Consider the following 22937-nt stretch of genomic DNA (forward strand, 5'->3'; position numbering starts at 1 on the left):
GGTGGTGGAGATAGAGGAAGAGGTGGTGGTGGAGGTGGAGATAGAGGAAGAGGTGGTGGTGGTGGAGGTAAAGGAAGAGGTGGTGGTGGTGGATGTAAAGGAAGAGGTGGTGGTGGTGGAGGTAAAGGAGGAGGTGGTGGTGGTAAAGGAAGAGGTGGTGGTGGAGGTAAAGGAAGAGGTGGTGGTGGAGGTAAAGGAAGAGGTGGTGGTGGAGGTAAAGGAAGAGGTGGTGGTGGAGGTAAAGGAAGAGGTGGTGGTGGAGGTAAAGGAAGAGGTGGTGGTGGAGGTAAAGGAAGAGGTGGTGGTGGTGGTAAAGGAAGAGGTGGTGGTGGAGGTAAAGGAAGAGGTGGTGGTGGAGGAAGAGGTGGTGGTGGAGGTAGAGGAAGAGGTGGTGGTGGAGGTAGAGGAAGAGGTGGTGGTGGAGGTAGAGGAAGAGGTGGTGGTGGAGGTAGAGGAAGAGGTGGTGGTGGAGGTAAAGGAAGAGGTGGTGGTGGTGGTAAAGGAAGAGGTGGTGGTGGAGGTAAAGGAAGAGGTGGGTGGTGGAGGAAGAGGTGGTGGTGGAAGTAGAGGAAGAGGTGGTGGTGGAGGTAGAGGAAGAGGTGGTGGTGGAGGTAGAGGAAGAGGTGGTGGTGGAGGTAGAGGAAGAGGTGGTGGTGGAGGTAGAGGTACAGGAAAAGGTGGTGGTGGTGGTGGTGGTAGAGGGTAGCGGTAGATGCACAAGTGGTGGAGGTAGAGGAAGAGGTGGTGGTGGAGATAGAGGAAGAGGTGGTGGTGGAGGTGGAGATAGAGGAAGAGGTGGTGGTGGAGATAGAGGAAGAGGTGGTGGTGGAGGTAGAGGGTAGCGGTAGATGCACAAGTGGTGGAGGTAGAGGAAGAGGTGGTGGCAGTGGTGGTGGAGGAAGAGGTGGTGGTAGAGTTAGATGTACAAGTGGTGGAGGTGGATGTACAAGTTGTGGAGGTGGTGGTGGAGGAAGAGGTAGAGGAAGAGGTAGAGGAAGAGGTGGATGTAGAGGAAGAGGTGGTGGTGGATGTAGAGGAAGAGGTGGTGGTGGAGGTAGAGGAGGAGGTGGTGGTGGAGGAGATAGGAGGAAGAGGTGGTGGTGGAGGAGATAGAGGAAGAGGTGGTGGTGGAGGAAGAGGAAGAGGTGGTGTTGGAGGTAGAGGTAGAGGAGGAGGTATTAAATGGCTGGAGTTTTTTTTTTTTTTTTAGCCAAAACATAAGCAGGGAATTGTTTACAACATTGTACCACATAAAAGTTTCATGCTGTATGTCCTGCAAAGACAACGTAAACATTATTTAGATAAGCAGGTTTGCCATTGAAGGACCAAATTTCAACTGGTTCACTATATCTCACCATCCACTTTTCTTGAACAGAACTGTTGGAAAACTTTAATTTGATCAGTGGCTGCAGCACTAATCAGTATATTCTGAAAGCGGAGGAGTCCCTGTAAGTGGGGGAATACATCTGTTTATATTCTTCCTCTTGCTGAAAAAAAAAATAAAAGAAAAGAATCATCTGTGGCCAAGCATTATGCAGATTTCTTTGCATAAAGATTCCCCACAGTCACTGTCGATGGGAGAATCCTTTCTATTGTGTTCTGCCAGTGGTGAGAGCAGGGAACTAGGGATGCACCAAAATTTCGGCCGCCGAAATTTGCCGAAAGAGAAAAACGGCCGATAATGGAGCCGAAAATGGGGCGTGGCCTGGGTGGCGGCGGGGCTCCGCCCCCCGCCCCTGGTGATGCCCATCATTGGGGTTGTATAGCGCAGGAGAGCCGCATCCACCGCCCGTTTGATCACAGTGCCGGGAACATCACAGCTTTCATTTCAATAGCTGTGTGTTCCCGGCCGCGTGCCGTCACACACAGCCCCTCCCCCTTGTCTGGGCACTTAGATAGACAGATCATCCACAGGATTGGACGGATGATCTGTCTATCAAAGTGCCCGGACAAGGGGGAGGGGCTGTGTGTGACGGCGCACGGCCGGGAACACACAGCTATTGAAATGAAAGCTGTGATGTTCCCGGCGCTGTGATCAAACAGGCGGCGGAGGCGGCTCTCTTCCCTGCACAGGCTGGCTGCAAAATGACACACAGGCTGCAATGGGACACACTGGCTGCAATGGGGGATGCCTCCTGTACCATGTCGCCAGTCTCTGACCACCTCCTGTACCATGTCCCCAGTCTCTGACCACCTCCTGTATAAAAATATTTTTTAAAAACAGTCATTTTCGGTATCGGTTTCGGTTTTCGGCCTAGTGTATTTTTCATTTTCGGTATCGGTTTCGGCACCAAAAAACCCATTCGGTGCATCCCTACAGGGAACCTTCCCCACCGGCAGAATACAATAGAAATCGGGGGGGCTGGGCAGGAACCTGACAGGCTGGTTGTACTGAAGTCTATCGCTTAATCAACTTCTGTACAACCAGCCTGCACAGATCTAAATTCAGGAATCGGGATCCATGTATGGCCGGCTTTGGTTACATAGTTGTGGTCAAGCATACAGGTGGCGTCTAATTTGGTCTGGGCTTCAATGAGCTCTGGTCGTGAAAGGGTTAAGACTGAATCATTACATTCTTGTATTGGGCCAATAGTGACCGGTTCTCTTTACGGTTCATGTCTCCTTTAATTCTGAAAAGAAAATCCAGACAAAAAGAGACAGTAGCGCTTAAGCCGCCAGAAGATATGATTGTGCCACCCGCTGCCCCTGATACCATTAAACCTTCCCCCTTATCCTGCGGCCATAAAGAGAAGCCTTTAATTAGCTTTTTCTTTAATGTGAAGGTGAGCTGGCCTTATAAAAAAAAGCTGCTATTCCATGAAAACAAAGCCGCCCTTTATTGATGCAGTAAATCAGAGGAGAAGAATATTGGACATATTTACGGCTCTGGTCTGTCCCCATCTGTCGCTCAAATCCTCTCCCTCCAAATAAACCTCAGCGCTTTTCATAGAACGCAAAGGCCAAAAAGAGGAAAATCATAAAACAGACGGGGCGCAGATAGATAAAAAGGAAGAAAGATAAAAAAGCGAAATGCGTCTAACAGCTGCCATGGGAGGAAAACTGAACCGTGGTGTGAAATTAGGGGATTTACAGCAAGATCACAGATCGCTTCCTTTAGATGGGAATATTACCACTAAATTGTTGTGAGGGGTCTGGATCTAACAAAGCAATATGACTGAAAGCTGAACTCTGGGCACAAAAAACTTTTTACATACAGTCTATTCCTCAATAGCCACAAAAGATACAAATCCACTTTGTGTGCACCGAATGCCCTTGTAAACTCAGATGCACCCTCACTGTGCTGGACATAGCCTATGCAGAGAGCATTATGGGAGGGGCCCAGCAGGCTCCACCCATTACAGGCTGCCTGCAGAACACTATATGAGGGGGCGGAGACAAGACTAGTCACCCTGCACAAGGAGATAGAGAGAGAAGAGCTGTGGGAGGGGCCCAGCAGGATCCGCCCACTACAAGCTTTCTGCAGAATACTACAGGAGGGGGTGGGGAGACAAGACCAGTCATCATGCACAAGGAGAGAGAGCAGAGCTGTGGGAGGGGCCCAGCAGGCTCCACCTATTACAAGCTGCCTGCAGAACACTACAGGAGGGGGCGGAGACCAGATCAGTCATCCTGCACAAGGAGAGACAGCAGAGCTGTGGGAGGGGCCCAGCAGGCTCCACCCATTACAAGCTCCCTATAGAACACTACAGGAGGGGGCGGAGACCAGACCAGTCATCCTGCACAAGGAGAGACAGCAGAGCTGTGGGAGGGGCCCAGCAGGCTCCACCTATTACAAGCTGCCTGCAGAACACTACAGGAGGGGGCGGAGACCAGACCAGTCATCCTGCACAAGGAGAGACAGCAGAGCTGTGGGAAGGGTCCAGCAGGCTCCACCCATTACAAGCTGCGTACAGAACACTACAGGAGGGGGCGGAGACAAGACCAGTCACACCCTGCACAAGGAGAGAGCGCAGAGCTGTGGGAGGGGCCCAGCAGGCTCCACCCACTACAGGCTGCCTGCCTTTAAGTCGCACATATATGAATGGTTACCATTGGAAAACACAAAGAATTAATTTTTAATGCAATTTTGACGTCCAAAGTTGCATGACAAGCCGCACAAGTCTGGTTGGAGCTTTAACCCTTCCCTATGTTACCAAAAAAAAATAAAAAATTGTAAAAATATATTTACAGGTACAATTAAAAAATTTACCTGATCCAACTTACATACAAATTCAACTTAAGAACAAACCTACAGGACCTATCTTTGGGCACCTGGGTACTACCTGCATTGAATAGTCAGTGCTAGGGGGGAAAAAAAAACAAAAGTAAAACAACCTTGTACCATGCAGGTGAGCCGGTTATAGGGTTTACCGACCAGCCACCGCTTTATACTGCTGCAGGTTGGCTCGGTTGCGCAAATCGCTTTAGTTGTACATCGGTCCCTTTAAAGGCCACAGGCTGGCACGAGCACCCGCAGGACGTCGCCGGAGCCAATGCGTGTGGCAGACGGCTACAATGTCCCCGGCCATCCACGATCACTCCACAGAGAACGGGGATCTGTCAATGTAAACAAGCAGATCCCTGTTCTGACAGGGGAGTAGAGAGAGATCTGCTGTTCCTAGTGATCAGAAACAACGATCTCTCTGTACTCGCTGTCAGTTCCCTCCCCCCACAGTTAGAAACACCTCCCTAAGGAACACGTAACCCATTGATCGCCCCCTAGTGTTAACCCCTTCCCAGCCTGTGTCATTTATACAGTAATCAGTGGCTATTTTTAGCTCTGATCAATGTTATAATGTCACTGGTCCCAAAAAAGTGTCACCAAAAGAAAGTTCTATTTGTGGGAAAAATAGGACATCAATTTTATTTGGGTACAGCGTCGCAACGACCGCGCAATTGTCAGCTAAAGCGGCGCAGTGCTGAATCGCAAAAAATGGCTTGGTCAGGAAGGGGGTAAATCTTCTGGTGCTAAAGTGGTTAAAGAGGTGTAGCGCTACCTGAACAACATGAGAGAAGTAAAAAAAAAAAAAAAAAAAACACGGGGAACAGTGTCGCCTCCTCACACCTGACTTAAACCTCGAATTGCCATACTACCGTATGGCAATTGCGTCCAAAAATGATGGGTTTAAATCAGGCGGGGAGGAGGCAACATATCGCCTCCTCACTACCTGTCAACCCCAATCAGATCACTTTTCAGAGCAGCGGCAGTGCCTGCTGCACTTGTGAATAAGCCCTTGGTCGGCAGCGGCACCCTTAGGTCTTGTTCACATGTAAAGTTGGGGGTGGTAAAACCCTGCAGTTGAGTCATGGTTTTAATTGTCCCCAATCCCTACCCCAGCAGCAGCCAAAGGTTTACACATGCCGCAGCAGGAATTAGGCCCCTTTTTTTTTTTTTGGTGGGTGCTTTTGCCTGCCAATAGTGACCCATTAAAGTAAATTGGGTCACTCTGCAAGTGCCCTGCAACTACATGCTTCTGTGGGGTCCAAGGGGTTGAAGCAGGTGGTGAGAAAGCACAATGCTGCCATTATACCCGGTGTATTGCTTCACACTGACCCGATTTCATAATATTTACTTAGGTTTACACTGCATGTGATGTCACATGGGGTGTAGGAGGAAGCTCTGAGTGATTTAGGGCTGAAACAACTAATCGATTAATCGACAACTAATCGATTCTGAAATTAATCGATTACTATTTTCATAAATCGATTAATCGGCCAGTAAAATAATGGGGTTAAAAAAAAAAAAAAAACTAAAATGAGCCCCTTATAGTACAAAAATATAATCACTACTGTAAATATTACTTTCACTGTTCTACAGTAAAAAATAAAAATAAAAATGAACCCCTTCCAGTAGTGATTATTTGCTTTTTTTGTACTATAAAGGGCTAATTGTAGTCTTTTTAACCCCATTATGTTACTAAACGTCTTAGGCCTGGTTCACATCTATATGTTTATTGGTGCTTTTTGCAGAAACGCACTACAGTTCATTTACATGCTTTTCTATGGGACACGTTCATATCTGTGCTTTTTTTCAGCCGCTGCATATTTGCAAAGGGTCAGGGACTTTTAACTCAAAACGGTGCTTTTTTGGTTCAATATACTTCAACAGAAAAGAATGTAATGCGTTTTTGCAGCAATTTGTGTTTTGTAATCTGCCCTAAAAAAATGCAAATAGCGCAAATTGCAGTAAAATCACGTGCGCAAAAATCAAAAAGGCACAGCAAAAAGCACTACAGAAACAGATCAAAAGCAAAAACTGCATAGGTGTGCACCAAGCCTTATGCTGGCCTCACGGAACAATTTTCAGGTGAGAATATTCAGAAGAAAAATCTTTGTACATTCGCTGAATGAAAGAATTTTGTTTGAAATTTTCACTTCATTTCTGAACAAAAACGACATACACTGAAAATTCCTTTGACCGAGAAGTTTTCTATTATTTCCAAATTTTCCTGTCACTGTGGTTGAAAATGAACGTCAATTTGACCCATTTTTTTTTTTTTTTTAAGGTTATTAACCTATTAATCGATTAATCAAAACAATAATCGGCCAACTAATTGATTATGAAAATAATCGTTAGTTGCAGCCTTAGAGTGATTATGCAGTCTTCTGGGATATCAGTGTTGTGCCTAGGAAGTCCTGATAACAGATAGATAAGCACATAGAGAGTGTGCTATAAATCAGGGGAGATCTGGGCATGCTCAGTGACGTCATTCTAAAGAACAAAAAGGATTACAACAATACTAAGCAAGTAAGGAGATATCTACAAGCAGTGTTCATTAGGGTTTTTTATGCTGATTTACATGGGACAAAGTTGTGGGGGAGGGTTTACAACCACTTTAAAAAAAGAGACTCTGTCACATACATTTCAACAACAAGCTTCCCATAAGGCTAGGATCACATCTATGTGGCTGCGCTTAATGCGTTTTTCAGGCATGTTTTGAATTTTTAAACCATTGTTTTCCTTGTCAAAAGATTTTATTTAACACATGTAAGGTGATAACAGAAAAAATAAATAAAAATAAATTACAAAATAATAAATTTAGTTGAAGCTCAAAATTATGGTGGTATATATACACATACTAAATAACCATAACTTGTCATGTTTAAATCATCGTTTTCTATGCGTTTTTGCATGCAGTTTTCATGCAATTTTTTTTTCCTCGTTAACCACTTAAAGACCGCTCACCACATATATACTGCGGCAGGGTGGCTCTACGGCACAAACCGACTTACCTGTACATCGTTTCATGCAATAGAAAGTGGAGCCCCCCTCCCCCCCGCCACATTCACATGGGGGGCCCTCCATGCGCCCGCTGCAGGGCAGAGGAGCCGATTTGCGAGCCCGGCTGTCCCGATGTCAGACGGCCACCCACGATAATGGAGTAGAGAGGTAGAACGAGGATCTGCCTATGTAAACAAGGTGGATCCCCATTCTGACAGGGGACAACATGGAGATCTGCTGTTGTTAGTTATTAGGAAAAGCGTTTGTGTTGTTCCTGTCAGTACATCCCCCACACAGTAAGAAAACACACTGAGGGAACACATTTAACCCTTTGATTGCCTGTGTTATCCCCTTCCCTGCCAGTGTCAATTATACATTGATCACTGCATTTTTTTTTTTTAGCACTGATCTCTGTATTGGTGTCGCTGGTCCCCAAAAAGTGTCACTTAGGGTCAGATTTGTCCGCGGCAATATTGCAGTCCCGCTAAAAATTGCAGATCGCCACCATTACCAGTAAAATAAAGAAATAAAAAAATGAAAGTCCATACATCTATCCCGTGGTTTGTAGACGCTATAACTTTTGCGCAAACCAATCAATATACGCTTATTGGGATTTTTTTTTACCAAATATATGTAGAATACATATTGGCCTAAACTGATGAAGAAATTCGTTTTTGTTTTGTTTTTTTGGATATGTTTTATAGCAGAAAGTAAAAAAATATATATATATTTTTTTTCAAAATCTGTCTTTTTCTGTTTATAGCCTAAAAAAATATAAAAACCGCAGGTGATTAAATGCCACCAAAAGAAAGCTCTATTTGTGGAAAAAAAAAAAAAGGACATCAATTTGGGTACAGTGCCGCACGACCGCGCAATTGTCAGTTAAAATAACACAGTGCCGTATTGCAAAAACCGGCCTGGTCATTAAGGGGGTAAATTCTTCCGGGGCTGAAGTGGTTAAACACACTGTATATAACTGGTTGCCAAGGAGGGGGCGGGGAATCCGGGCACGGCGTCCTTAACAACCGATGAGTCATCAGCTGTCAGCGGGCTTCCCTTCAGGTCTAGTATGGCTTTGGAGGGGACCCCCCCATGCCAAAATGTATGAAAAAAAAATAATAAAAATCCCCCAAATCCATACCAGACCCTTATTCGAGCATGCAGTCCGACAGGTCAAAAAAGGGAGGGGACGGGCGAGCGCCTCCCACCCTCCTGAACCATACCAAGCAGCATGCCTTCAACATGGTGGGAGGATAGGTCCTTTGGAAAGGGGGAGGTCTCCGCCCCCGGCCCCCCAAAGGCCCCGCCCGCTGCATCTCTCAGAAGAGGAAAGGAGAAATCATGTAATGGTGATCTCGGCTCTGAAATGAGGTATTTGCAGCATTTATTTTTATAAATCACACACAGAGGGAAACATAAAAGGAGGCAGTGCTGATAGTGAAAACAGGATAGAGTGGCTTAAAGTGGCGTTTCCCCCCCAAGAAAAAAAAAATATGATTAAAATTCGTAAAAAAAAAAAAAAAAAAAATTGGAAAAAAATAAAATTAGAATTTAACTCGCCTCTAAATGCCTGTTGCTAGGGGGTCCCTTGTAGTCTGCCTCCTTCAGTGCCCGGGCACCTGACGTCACTTCCCCTCGGCGCAGTCAGTTATCTGTGACATGTGACAGGTCCCAGATGATTGTGTGGAGTATTACGGCACGTGGCACCGCTCGCACATGCACAGTGGGTGCCCGGCTGTGAAGCCACAGCCGGGTGCCCACAGTAAGAATGCCGACACCCTCGGGCGGAGCGGGGGACGAGTGGGGCTTCGTTCCCCCGCATCGCTGGACCCTGGGACAGGTAAGTGTCCGATTTATTAAAAAAGTCAACAGCTGCAGTATTTGTAGCTGCTGACTTTTAATTTTTTTTTTTTTAAGGGGCACCCCACTTTAATTGGTCATATGTATTTTATGCATGTTATTTACCCGTTAAAGCTTCCCTTGTGTGGATATCCAAATTCCATTACGGTAGGAGGAAACCTCTCCCATGTGATTTTGCTGTTGGTGATGTGTTGCCGGCGGCAGAATCACACGTCCAATATGAGGAAGAAAAGCACTGTGCAAAGCAGGTGTGAGACCATGGCACACTGGCATCATGCCCAGTATCTCTGAACCCAGCACAGGGGCTTAGTGGTCGGCACTCCTGCCTTGCAGCCCTGAAGTTCACTTTTGAAATTGCGGCCAGACACGATCTGCATATTTCCCCCCTTGCTTGTGTGGGTTTCCTCCCACACTCCAAAGACATTCCGGTAACTTAAATGGCTAAACTGGTATGTGTGTGCAAGTATATATGTATGAGATACAGGGGCCTTAGATTGTAAGTTGATGTATGTAAAAGCGCTGCTATATAAATTGCTGTAAGAAATAAACCCAGAAGAGGACCAGCACTGGACCATAGAATGAAAAGTCTGCAGGGAAAAGCGTTGAGGAAGACGAATGCTGCTTCTTTATTTTGAAAAGTGGGCAATGGATTTAAAGAGGGTAGATTTACACATGTGTGTCAATCTCCTATGCACCTGAAGTACGATCGGAGTTTGGATTGCGCTCCAGAGGCTACTGATAGGTCCGCACCGCCTCTTTTAACCCCATTTTTGCCGATAAACACGCATTTGCAGCACTTTGCCATTTACTAGAATGTGCAGTACAGTGTTCATTTTGGCATCAAATTTCAATTTAGTTTTAGTCTTAGTACTAAAATGGCATTTTAGTTTTAGCCCAATTTTAGACTTCTGCAAGTGTTTCAGTTTTAGTCATAGTCTTTGCTAAAATGCCATTTTAGATTTAGTCCCATTTTAGTCATCATATTTTAGTCTACTAAAATGACACAGCCCCCCACCCTCTGCACAGCCCCCCCACCCTCAGCACAGTACACAGCCCCCACACAATACAAATCCCGCACCCGCAGCATAGTACACAGCCCCCCAACCTCTGCACAGCCCCCACAATACATAAACCCTCAACCTCAGCACAGTTCACAGCCCCCACAATACACAGCCCCCCACCCTCTGCACAGCCCCCCACAATACATATCCCACCACCCTCTGCACAGTACACAGCCCCCCACCCTCTGCACAGTACACAGCCCTCCACCCTCTGCACAGCCTCCCACAATACATATCCCCACCCTCAGCACAGTACACAGCCCCCCACCCTCTGCACAGCCCCCCACAATACATATCCCCCACCCTCAGCACAGTACACAGCCCCCCACCCTCTGCACAGCCCCCCACAATACATATCCCCCACCCTCAGCACAGTACACAGCCCCCCACACCCTCTGCACAGCCCCCCACAATACATATCCCCCCACCCTCAGCACAGTACACAGCCCCCCACCCTCTGCACAGCCTCCCACAATACATATCCCCACCCTCAGCACAGTACACAGCCTCCCACCTTCTGCACAGCCCCCCACAATACATATCCCCCCACCCTCAGCACAGTATACAGCCCCCACCCTCTGCACAGCCCCCCCACAATACATATCCCCCCACCCTCACCACAGTACACAGCCCCCCATAATACACAGCCCCCCACCCTCAGCACAGTACACAGCCCCCCACAATACATATCCCCCCACCCTTAGCACAGTACACAGTCCCCCACCCTCCGCACAGTCCCCCTCCACTCCCAGTGTAGAATAAATCACTGCCATGCCTTTCTCATAAACTGCTCCTCCGGTGTCAATGTCATTGTAAATCAAAGTTTCAATACCTCAATAGTTCCATTCCTTCATTGACCCGGTCACATTACGGCTCTCCTCTGTCGTTTCATGGATGGCCATGTGACCGCTCTCCTCCTCCAATCTAAAGTAACACTCGGAGGAGGAGAGAGCGGCCGACAAGAATGGAGCTATTGAGGTATTTACAAGCTTAGTTTTAAAATGAGAGTGACACGGGAGGAGTGGTGTAGGAGAAGGGCCTGACAGTGTTTTTCCTAACTTTAGACTATGCTGGCAGTGCTGTCCAAGGGCCAGGAAAGTCGGAGCGGCTGGCCTGACCCCCCTCCCCAAATGTGCGGCACCCGGGCGGACTGCCCGATTCCCCCCCCCCCCCCACACCCATTGGTAAAAACAAATATCAGCATTTAGCACTGCGTTATACGCCGATAAATATGTTAGTTCACGAGGATAAACATCCCTCCTTGCCATTTTCGTCCTGTTTTCGTTCCTTAAAGAAAACGGATTTGATTTTTGTCATTGTTTTCATCAGTGGACGAAAATGTGCTGTACTTTTAGTTTAGTTTCCATCACTGTAAAAATGATACTGACCAAATCTTTTACCAAAACGTTTTGTTGACGAAATTAACACTGGCAGTACAGAACGGATGGAACATGTAACATGTTCCTGAAGGTGAACCGCATCTTTTAGTGCATTCTCTGCTTTAAGCTTCCCCTGCCATCCCCCTTCACACTCACCTGAGCCAAATCTCGATCCAGCGCTGCGCCTGAGAGCAACATCTCTCTCCACTCCCTCATCACGGGGCAAATTGACATCAATTGGTAATACAATCCTGTGACGAAGGAGCGGGGAGTTGGGCTGTCTGTGTCTTTGGACACATTCAGCTTGGCTTAGGATTGAGCCTGCAGGTGTACAACCATAGGAAATTGTTCTATGGTGGCTCACAGAGGAGCCAGAAATGCCAGCAGGGAATACCAGAAGAGGTGGATCGAGGATGCTCTGTGCAAGACCATTGCACAGAGCTAATAAGTATAACATTTTATTATTTTAAGAAGAAAAAAAAACACCTTTACAATTATTATTATACAGGATTTATATAGTGCCAACAGTTTGCGCAGCACTTTACAATCACTTAAAGTTTCAAGCAGGACCTGGAAAACAAATTGGGAAAACGATAGACCGGGTCATAGTTACCTTGGCCAGTCTGCTCATCTGATCCTCAGATATGGAGCTGCTCGTCCTTCCTGGTGTCTTGGTTGGTTCTGATCCATCAGCTTCAATATTTGGCCAAACTTTCAAGTCATGCATTCCCTGCCGAAACATCCTGCAGCAACATAAAATAGCTAAAAATTATGACTCTATTCAAAGTATTAAAGATGAAAATTAGATTAGTAAACAAATCTCTTACAATGAAATGTCTAGTAAAAGAGCATCCAGAAACAAAAATTCAGTATATTGCCACTTAGATTTGGTGGCTGCATTCATTTTCTTCGACTTTTTTTGCTGCTTTATTTGTATCTGGTGTTCCTTCAAGTAAGAGACTTCCTGTACCAGAGAGACGACGCTCACCGATTGTATACAGGACCGGTTATGACAATCTGGGGGGGGGGGGGGGCTCTCTTGATTTGGACAACATGCTTAGAAACGCCAGCGTTTTCAGCCTGTCTGAATACTAAGTTCACAATGCTGAAACCCCCCTCCTTGTCCAATGCAAATTACTTGTGACTTTCATGTGCCATTAGAGTGTATGGGCCTCTAAGACGCATTAAAGAAGCACAGGAACCTTTTTAGGCCTTGTTTTCCAAAGTCTACTAGAAGCCTTCCCTCTTGGCAGCAGCGTTTTGGCAGAAAAAAAATGCCTGACAATGGAAAAGTATCTAACATTTCTACAAGGGCTTGGGCGCATTAACAGACGGCAAGCACTTGGTCGTTAATGCATTTCACTGGCCAAAATTAGAGCTGCACGATTAATCGTCAAGAATCCTTATTTTTTTTTCCCGTTGCAATCTTGACAAAAGTGTTTCACGATTCTTAATATGCAAAGAATTCTCTCTGCTCTTCTGAAGCCACAGCCATCAAAAAAAAAAAACAGAAGAAAAAAAAAAAAAAAAAAAAAAAAACGGGCAGTCTGCCAAGAATCAAAACATTATTTAGCAGTGAAACTTATGTATAAACATTGTAACAATTTGTCAATGGAATAGACTTTGTGTAGATGAGGGAAGTTAAACCCCTTAAAGCGGACCTCCACCCCCCTCCGGTGCTACAATTGCCACCTTTCAGGGGGAGGGGGGTGCAGATACCTGTATAATCCAGGTATCTGCACCCACTTCCGGGACAAGACTGCCGCAGATGCCCCGCCCCCCTAGTTGTGTTCTGGGAAACAAACAGTTCCCAGGACACAGCGGGGACCAGTGGAGACACGCAGAGCGACTCGCGCATGCGCAGTAGGAAACCGGGCAGTGAAGCCGCAGCGCTTCACTTTCCGATTCCCTGACAGAGGATGGCGGCGGGGGCAGCGGAGAGACGAGCGATTGCTTGTCATCTGCTGCCGACATCGCTGGACCCTGGAACAGGTAAGTGTCCATTTATTAAAAGTCAGCAGCTGCAGTATTTGTAGCTGCTGACTTTTAAATATTTTCTTTTAAGGTGCAGCTCCTCTTTAAACACCAAGGCCTCTTTCACACGGGGATCTGTGCTGATCCGCCCCGTGAACATCCGCTTGCTTAGCGGGGATCGCTCCGTCGATCCCCACTGAGCAGGAAGATGACAAGTCTGTCTTTGCACACTGTGCAGGGACAGACCCGTCAGAGTGCCGCTCTCCCCTATGGGAGATCGGATGATGACGGACCGCAGAGACCGTACTCACCCGATCAGATACGCAGACGGATGGAAAAGAAGGTTTTTCCTCCATCACAATTTTTCGGATCGGAGCGGGTCGGATGTCAGCGGACATGTCACTGCTGACATCCGACGCTCCATAGACCTCTATGGAGCATCCGTTCAGGTCCGCCTGAAAAACTGACAGGCGGACCTGAATGGATCATTCGTGTGAAAGAGGCCTAAACCTTTTTCTGACATTTGTTGGTTTCAAGTTAAAATAATTTTTTTTTTGCTAGAAAATGACTTAGAATCCCCAAACATTATATTACATTATATATATATATATATATATATATATTTTAGTAGGCACCCTAGAGAATAAAATGGTGGTTGCTGCAATATTTTATGTCACACTGTATTTGCACAGCGGTCTTTCAAATGCAATTTTTTTGGGGAAAAAATTACTTTAATGAATAAAAAAAAAAAAAAAAAAAATAACCAGTAAAGTTAGCCCATTTTTTTTTTTTAGAATGTGAAAGATTTTACACCGCAAGAATCGTGAGAGAATCGTCATCTTTTTATTCTAAGCAAAAAAAAAATTGTGATTCTCATTATGGCCAGAATCGTGCAGTTCTAGCCAAAATAATACATTTAACACGTGTTTAGACAGCATCAAGAATTTATTTTTTTTCTGCCAAAAGTCTGCTGCTCCTGGACCCACTGCCAGTGTGTTTTTTTTTTTTTGCGCCTTTAAGTGCCAGTTCACACTACTACTCCCTGCGAGATCACATGTGATTCGCACCACAATGCTGTGGAAATAACATGTGATGTCCGCACCAGAATCGGATCATATGGGTGTTAACACCCATATAGTCTGATCCCTGTCCCAACAGTTCGCAGTGTGATATGCAAGCTGAAATTGTACAATTAACTTTGTATTGACACACCCGGCAGTCTGCATATGGCAGTGTGAACTGCCATGCGAGTCGGGTGTGATGCTGGAACCCGCAGTGGATTCGCAGGGTTCCCACATCGCACAAGTGTGCTGCGACTTGAGTCGCATTGATTGGAAAAGCTGACATTCAAATAAATGTGTTTTCACAGGTCATGTGTCGCAAGTTGTATGACAAGTCATAGCAGTGTAAACCAGGACTAAAGCAGAGTATGCATGGAATGAAATTCGGCTGGTCCAGCAGGAAACGTGTGGGTGGCCCCTCTTTGTTCAACACAAGCTGATCGGTCCACCGGATTTTGTCGAACGGTCCTGCTGGGGAGGAATTAGTCACAGCAGTCAGGAAACAAGAGCGCAGCAGGCGAGTTTGAGCTTTTTCATTCAGCCTGCTGGTTGAACAGAAAAAAAAAAAAAACACACGAAGGATGTACAGTAGGTGCATGAACTGAACAACTGATTTAGGGTTTATGCAGTTGGAGGTGCAGTTCCAAATGAAACCAACTGCGTTCAGTGTAAAAGGGCCTTTAATAAAAAAAATAAAAAGAAACAGGTTGCTACTCAATTAATTTTAATCTCAAAGCAAGATTTTTTTAACCTAGATTTTAATACTTCAAATCTGAAGTTGAATCTATTTATATTTGCTCTAACCCTTTTACCCAATGACATTTTTAAATAAAACTTTTACAATTTCATGACATACTTTATTTTAAACTCAGTGATGTAATCACTGGGGTCTCGATGCTTCTTCGTGGTCAATAGGAGGGGCCAGCAGGGTACATGGAGCTTCCTGAAAACATCACAACACCCCACCTCAGTACTCCTCTCAGGAGCCCCCAGCTCTGATACCATACGATTTGCTGCAGTTTCTAATGCACATTGTGAGAAGCTCACAGTGTGCAGTGAGATCAGAGTAAGCCATTCCAGTCCAGGAGAGGAACCTGTACAAGTGTGCAAGATTGAAGAGAAGGCCGAAGTTAAGCTTTAATCTATAACTCTTTTCTTTAATCTTACCCGTATTTTCCAAACAGTGACACGGTTGTTCCTCCCACAGGGATGGCCTTCCCGGGTCCATATACGTCCCATATAGTCAGCGCCACCTGAGCGTTTCTGGGTAAGTCCGCGTATTTCACTGGCAGCTTCAGCCACTCGTTCCAACTGAAACATCAACACACACAACGTATAAACCTAAAATGCGATGCATCATGCAGATAGACTATACCAGAAGCAGACAACCTGTAATCCTCCAGTCATTGTGAAAATACAAATCCCCCCATTTTACCAGGATATGTTAGGAGTTGGTAAGTGTGCTGGGAAATCCTTTGTTTGTGATGAGCCCTGGAAGACGTCATTGATGACGAAATAAGTAGGGAGGAGTTACATGTGGACATCATTACGTTCCCAGAAGTGCGGGCGGATCACTGTTTGCCGGGTGAGAGAGGTTTATACTAGGGATGCACACTGAAATTTTGGCGGCCAGAACATATCGGCCGAAAATTGTGTTTTCGGCATATTGCCTAAAGAAAAAAAAAGTGTCGATAAGGCGCCAATAATTGCGCATGCACAGTGGCCACGTGGCCAGGTGCCGCTAATTGTGGGGTGTCATCCCTCTCTCCTCCTCTCCTTTCAGAGCGGCGATCTCCCTGTGTCCTGGAGGAGCTGATTTGCCCAGGCAACAGTAGCAATGTCCCGCCTCCTGTGATACACAGCACACTGGTCCAATGCCGGGACATTGACTCAGTGTGATCAGTGTGATGTTTTCACAGGGGGCGGGACATTGTTACTGTGGCTCGGGCAATGCAAATCCAGCTCCGTGACACAGCGGGAGATCATGGTCATCTCAAAAATTTTTCTGCATAGTTGTTATCACTAAAAAGCCAACCACTTGCTCAAAAAAAAAAAAAAAAAATTAAAAAAAAAGGTACCACCATGGTTTAACCCCTTCAAGCCATGAACGCAAATTTGCGTAGTCGGCGTGAAGGGATTAAAGAAGGGTGAACTAACTCTAAATATTCATGCATCACACAGCAGCCATTATGCCATATTTTACACTGGGCTACAGGTGCAGCACGATCCAGAGGGGTGGCCAATATATAAGGGAGTTAGTTCACCTTACCACCCACCACCCCCATCCTAGGTATTTTTCTTCAAAACAAAAAATCCCATACATACCTTTTTCCTGTAGTCTTCTAGCTTACTCTAATGCCCCATACACGTGGTCGGACATTCCGACGACAAAATCTTATCTTGCATACACCATGGCCGCACAAAGTTGTCGGAAAATCCGATCGTTCAGAACGTGGTGACGTAGAACACGTACGACGGGACTATAAAGAGGCCAGTAGCTTTTGTCTCCTAATTTATTCAGAGCATGCGTGGCACTTTGTCCGTTGGAATTGTCTACACACGATCGGAATTTAAAATGATCGGATTTTGTTGGCGGAATTTTTTTTAGATCCAGCTCTCAAACTTTGTGCGTCGGAAATTCCAACGGAAAAAGTCAGATGGAGCCCCCATACGATCGGATTTTCCGACAACGAGATCCGATCGCACATTTTCCGTTGGAAAGTCCAAACGTGTGTACAGGGCATTATTCTTCTGGCAGTGGCGGGGGGAGGCTGATGTGTGATACGACATGTTAGCACTGCCGAGTCCTGTAGTACTGTCAGCCCATCCTATGTGATGATGCACCCCCTAGGGCAGCAGGTGACACGTGGTCCCAGAGGGAATGTACAGTATATACTGTACAGTATAATATATATATATATATATATATATATATATATATATACACATACATTGAGCACATAAACATCCGTTTTAACTTTTTGGCCAGTGGGGATGGTTTTTCAAAAATTTTACTTGGTGTTGTGCAATACAGCCTGGCTTAGATGCTAGTAGTCCTTAGCAGAGTTTCTTTAACCACTTGCTTACTGGGCACTTGAACCCCCCTCCTGCCCAGACCAATTTCCAGCGTTCACCCTTTGAAGGACAATTGCGCGGTAATGCAACACTGTACCCAAATGAAATGTTTATAATTTTTTTCACACAAATAGAGCTTTCTTTTGGTGGCATTTAATCACAGCTGGGGTTTTTTTTTTTTTTGCTAAACAAACAAAAAAAAAAAGATGGAAAATAAAAAATAAAAAAAATCATGTTTCATAGTTTGTTATAACATTTTGAAAACAAGGAATTTTTCTCCTTGATTGATGTGGGCACTGATAGGCACAGATAAGGTGACACTGTTAGGCAAAGATAAGGCGGTACTGATGAGGACAGATAAGATGGCACTGATGGCCACTACTGATAGATGGCATTGATTTGTGACATCAATAGGTGGCACTGTGTGCATTGACAGGTGGAACTGGCAGGTGGCACAGATGAGCTGGCGGCTGCTCTCCTTGATCGGGACCGATGTCCCTCTGACAAACACCGACGATCGCCTTTTTTTTCTCCTCACGCCATCAGCGCGAGGAGAAAAAATAGCCGATTATCGGCTCTGTTTACATCTTATGATCAGCTGTCACTGGCTGACAGCTGATCACATGGTAAGGGGTTGGAATCGACCCCTTACTCCGATCTGTGATCAGCCGAGTCTCATAGACTTGCTGATAACCGAGCACGTGCCCTACAGGGGGCGCGCAGGCTGCTCGAGCACGGGACAATGTCTACTGATGCCCTCCCGGCAAAATAGGTCCGTGCTGTAGCCGCCATTTGGCTATAGCGCAGATCTGAAGCGGTTAATGTAAAAAAAATAGCAACAATAAACAAACAGTAGTTTAGAGGACGATGTAGGACTTACTTCCATCTGGTACTGAAGGCTTTGTATGATGTCCTCACAGGGAGAGCCAATGGTTTTCCTTCGGCAAACACCTGGCCGGTGACATAGAGGTCCGAGCACGTCTCCTGGTAGAGCCCTGAAAACTTCAGCATGGGGTCCTCCAGCACCGCCTTGTAGCTCTTCTGTTCCCTCTTACCCTCCAGACTTCCTCTGAAGTTAAAAAAACACAAAGAGAACTTAGAAAAAAAAAGAAACTTCCAAAGCTGCCGCATCATTCATGACAATACAAAACGTCTCTGCTCCTGGGCAGTTTACCTTAAAATAAAAGTTGAATCTTCTTCTGAGTCTTCACATTAATTGGATCAACGTATAAATGTCAATTGTTCTTTTTTCGGTCCCCCCCCCCCAGATGCTGGTTTAGAGCCTACCCATCCTTGATACACACACAATGCTGTGAAAAGTATTTGCTCACTAATTCAATTTAATTAGTGGGCAAATACTAAAAATAATTCATTTTTCCTTTTTTCTTATTTTTTTTTTTTTTTTATATATTTGTCATACTTAACTGATTCAGATCACCACACAAATTTTAATATTACACAAAGATAACCCAAGTAAATAAAAAAATGCAGTTTTTAAAATGATGATTTAATTTATTAACCACTTCAGCTCCAGAAGGTTTTACCCACTTCCTGACCGGTCATTTTTTGCGATACGGCACTGCCGCGCTTTAACTCAGTGGTCATCAACCCTGTCCTCAGGGCCCACTAACGGGCCAGGTTTGCAAAATAACTGAAATACATCCCAGGTGATATCATTTACTGCTCAGTGATTGCAGTATTCTAGTCTGCATCTCCCCCAAGGTAATGCATAAAACCTGGCCTGTTAGTGGGCCATGAGGACGGGGTTGATGACCACTGCTCTAACTGACAATTGCGTGGCCGTGCGACGTGGTACTCAAATAAAATAGATGTCTCCCCCCCCCCAATAGAGCTTTCTTTTGATGGTCTTTGATCACCTCTGCAGTTTTAATTTTTGCACTATAAACAAAAAGAGAGTGACAATTTTGAAAAAAAAAATAAAACTTTTTACTTTCTGCTATAAAACAAACCCAATAATAAAAAAAAAAAATAATAATATGAATTTCTTCATCAATTTAGACCAATATGTATTCTGGTAAAAAAAAAAAAAAATCCCAATAAGCGTATATTGATTGGTTTGCGCTAAAGTTATAGTGTCCACAAACTATGGGATAGATTTATTGACTTTTTTTCTTAATTGTTTTTACTAGTAATGGTGGCGATCTGTGATTTTTAGCAGAATTGCGACATTGCGGCAAACAAATCTGACCCCAAATGACACTTTTGGGGACCCGTGACACCAATACAGTGATCGGTGCTTTAAAAAAAATGCACCATCACTGTCACTGTAACAGTTAGCACTAGTTAGCACAGTTTTTACCTAGCAGTAAAAAGGGTCACTGGTTCAAATCCCAACCATGAGAATACCTGCCTGGAGTTTGCATGTTCTCCCTGTGCCTGTGTGGGTTTCCTCCGGGTACTCCGGTTTCCTCCCACACTCCAAACACATGTAGGTAGGTTAATTGGCTTCTGTCCAAAAATTGGCCCTAGTATATGAATGGGGACCTTGGATTGTGGGCTCCTTGAGGGTAGTGTGAGTGTGCAATGTACAGGGATAGGCACAATTGTAGACACTCATTCGGGATGGACTGGTGTCTTTATTCAACCTTACTATGTATAAATGACACTGGCAGGGAAGGGGTTAACATCAGGGGTGATCAAAGGGTTAAGTGTGCTCCTAGGGAGTGATTTCTAACTGTGTGGGGGATGGGCTGACTGGAGGAACACAAGATGTCTCTCTTCCTCTCTGACAGAACAGCGGTCGGCCTTGTTTACAGAGGCAAACTGCCGTTCTGTCTCTACTCTGAACGATTGTGGGCGACCACCAGACCTGTTGATTGGCTCCCGCCGTGGCCAATAACAGTGGAAGCATGCGCTTAAGCCCCAGAGCCGACAAAGGGGGATGATGTACAGGTAGGTGATTACACACTTAAGGGCTGCCCTGCTGCAGTACATGTACATGGGGCATTCCTTAAGTGGTTAAGGGAAAAAAGCAGTCCAAACCAGACCTGTTGAATAGTATCTTAGTAATAGTAATCGTTTTTTGTGCTTATTAACCACTTCAGCCCCAGAAGGATTTACCCCCTTCCTGACCAGAGCACTTTTTGCGATTTGGCACTGCGTCGCTTTAACTGAAAATTGCACGGTCGTGCGACGTGGCTCCCAAACAAAACTGATGTCCTTTTTTCCCACAAATAGAGTTTTCTTTTGGTGGTATTTGATCACCTCTGCCTTTTTTATTTTTTGCGATATAAACAAAAATAAAGCGACAATTTTGAAAAAAAAACGCAATATTTTGTACATTTTGCTATAATAAATATATCCCAAAAATATAAGAAAAAAAAAAGAAATTTCCTCAGTTTAGGCCGATACGTATTCTTCTACATATTTTTGGTGTAAAAAAAATAAATAAAAATCGCAATAAGCTTATTAATTATTTTTTTTTTTTTTTAACTAGTAATGGCAGCGATCAGCGATATTTTATTTTTTATTTTTTTTATTTTTATTAGGACTGCGACATTACGGCGGACACATCGGACTCTTTTGACACATTTTTGGGACTATTGGCATTTATACAGCGATCGGTGCTATACAAATGCACTGATTCCTGTGTAAATGACACTGTCAGTGAAGGGGTTAAGCACTAGGTGGCAGTGTAGGGGGCTAAGTGTGCCCTGGGGAGGGTTTCTAACTGTGGGGGGCGTGGTTACGTGTGACACATCACTGATCTCTGCTCCCAATCACAGGGTGCAAAGATCAGTGACACTGTCACTAGGTAGAATGGGGAATTGCTTGTTTACATTTAGCATCTCCCTGTTCTTCCTCTCCGTGAGGCGATCGCGGGACCCACGACCCGACTCACGGAGCTTACCGCGGGCACGCCTGCAGGCCGCCTCTTAAAGGGCCATGTACAGATACGTTAGTTTGCCTGTACGAGCTCTTCTGCCGATGTATATCGGCGTGAGGCGGTCAGCAAGCAGTTAAAAGTCAGCAGCTACAAAAAGTATCTGCTGACTTTTAATAAACACGCACTCACCTGTCCCACGATCCAGCAAGGTGCTCTCCCTTCTCCTTGTCTTCTCTCCCAGGTGTCGGCATCTCAACTGAGGGCAGCCGGCTGCGGTAGCTTGCGGCTTCACAGCCAGGTGCCCACCACGCATGCGTGGGTCGCGCTGCGCCTCCCGAAGCAATCCCTTTAAGCTGTGTTTAACATGTAAAAAAATAGAATTGAATGGCACTTTAAAAGTTTCAACAAAGCCTTCCGTTCACCCCGCTCTGAGCTGAAGCCCGTGTGAACCAAATCATAGAGTGAAAGGTAAGGGGGAGGGGGGTTGTCCTAGATATAAAGGGGGGCAGGAGAGATGAGGGGTAGTATACAGTGACAGTAGAGGGGGGTTGCTCTGTGCATGAAAAGGTGAGGTGAGTGGTGGAGTACAGTGACTGGTAGCAGGGGCATTGCCCTGGGTATGGAGGACCAGGTAGGAGGGAGGGGAGAGGATTGATTCCAGTGACTAGGTAAGTTAGAGATGGGGGGAGACATATAATAACAGGAATGGGGGGGGGGGGTTCTGACTCACATCTTGAGCTGCACACTGATGTCCAGGTCACAGCTGTACACATAGTAGAACCGGTCCGCTTCCCCCATGGCGGCCCCCTCCCCGTGCAATCCTCCTCCTGACAGGAAACAATAACAATAACAAGCCCGGAACCCGGCACGACCCGGCAGCGCTCGCTGATTGGCGGACCCTGCAGGTGCTCTTCCGGGATTCCTCCTGTCACCGTGACAACGGCCGCAGCGTGCTAGTCAGCTGACTGGAGGCGGTGCCCGAGCGAGCTGCTTCTGTCACGTGACATGTGTTGGTTGGCGTCTTCCCTGAAGCTAGTGTGAGGCGCCATGTTGTGGCTGGCCCATAGAAGCCCGCTTTACCCTGTCACGCAGATTCCAATGGAGACTACAAGTCGCTGTTAGGCTATAGTCCAGTGATGGTGAACCTCGGCACCTCAGATGTTTGGGAACTAGATTTCCCATGATGCTCAAATACACTGCAGAGTGCCAGAGCATCATGGAAAATGTAGTTCTCAAACATCTGGGGTGCCAAGGTTCACCATCACAGGGCTATACAGTGCTTTGAAAAAGTATTCACACCCCTTGATATTTTCCACACTTTGTCATGTTACAGCCAAAAAAACGTTAATGTATTTGATATGATAGACCAACATAAAGTGACTCATAATTGTGAAGTGGAAGGAAAACGATAAATGTTTTTGAAAAATTCTCTGCAAATAAATATTGGAAAAGTGTGTC

The 22937-nt window shown here is 45.5% G+C and overlaps 1 protein-coding gene across 2 annotated transcripts in view; it reads right to left on the reverse strand.

Annotated features, from left to right (window-relative positions):
* Positions 1–22377, reverse strand: part of PIK3C3 (phosphatidylinositol 3-kinase catalytic subunit type 3) — a 352843-nt gene extending 330466 nt beyond the window's left edge. For both annotated transcript variants that reach the window (XM_077463088.1, XM_077463087.1), the window contains exons 1-4: positions 22210–22377; positions 18513–18701; positions 15725–15868; positions 12136–12265 (exon numbers count right to left, since the gene is read on the reverse strand). In XM_077463088.1, coding sequence (XP_077319214.1) covers positions 12136–12265; positions 15725–15868; positions 18513–18701; positions 22210–22277 — 531 coding nt within the window. In that variant the 5' untranslated portion in view covers positions 22278–22377. The remainder of the gene's footprint in view (positions 1–12135; positions 12266–15724; positions 15869–18512; positions 18702–22209) is intronic.
* Positions 22378–22937: the final 560 nt, after the last annotated feature.

The sequence above is a fragment of the Lithobates pipiens genome, unplaced genomic scaffold (assembly GCF_037356315.1).
Source record: "Lithobates pipiens isolate NorthernLeopardFrog02 unplaced genomic scaffold, aLitPip1_a1.2 Scaffold_3, whole genome shotgun sequence".
NCBI classification, from domain to species: Eukaryota; Metazoa; Chordata; class Amphibia; order Anura; family Ranidae; genus Lithobates; species Lithobates pipiens.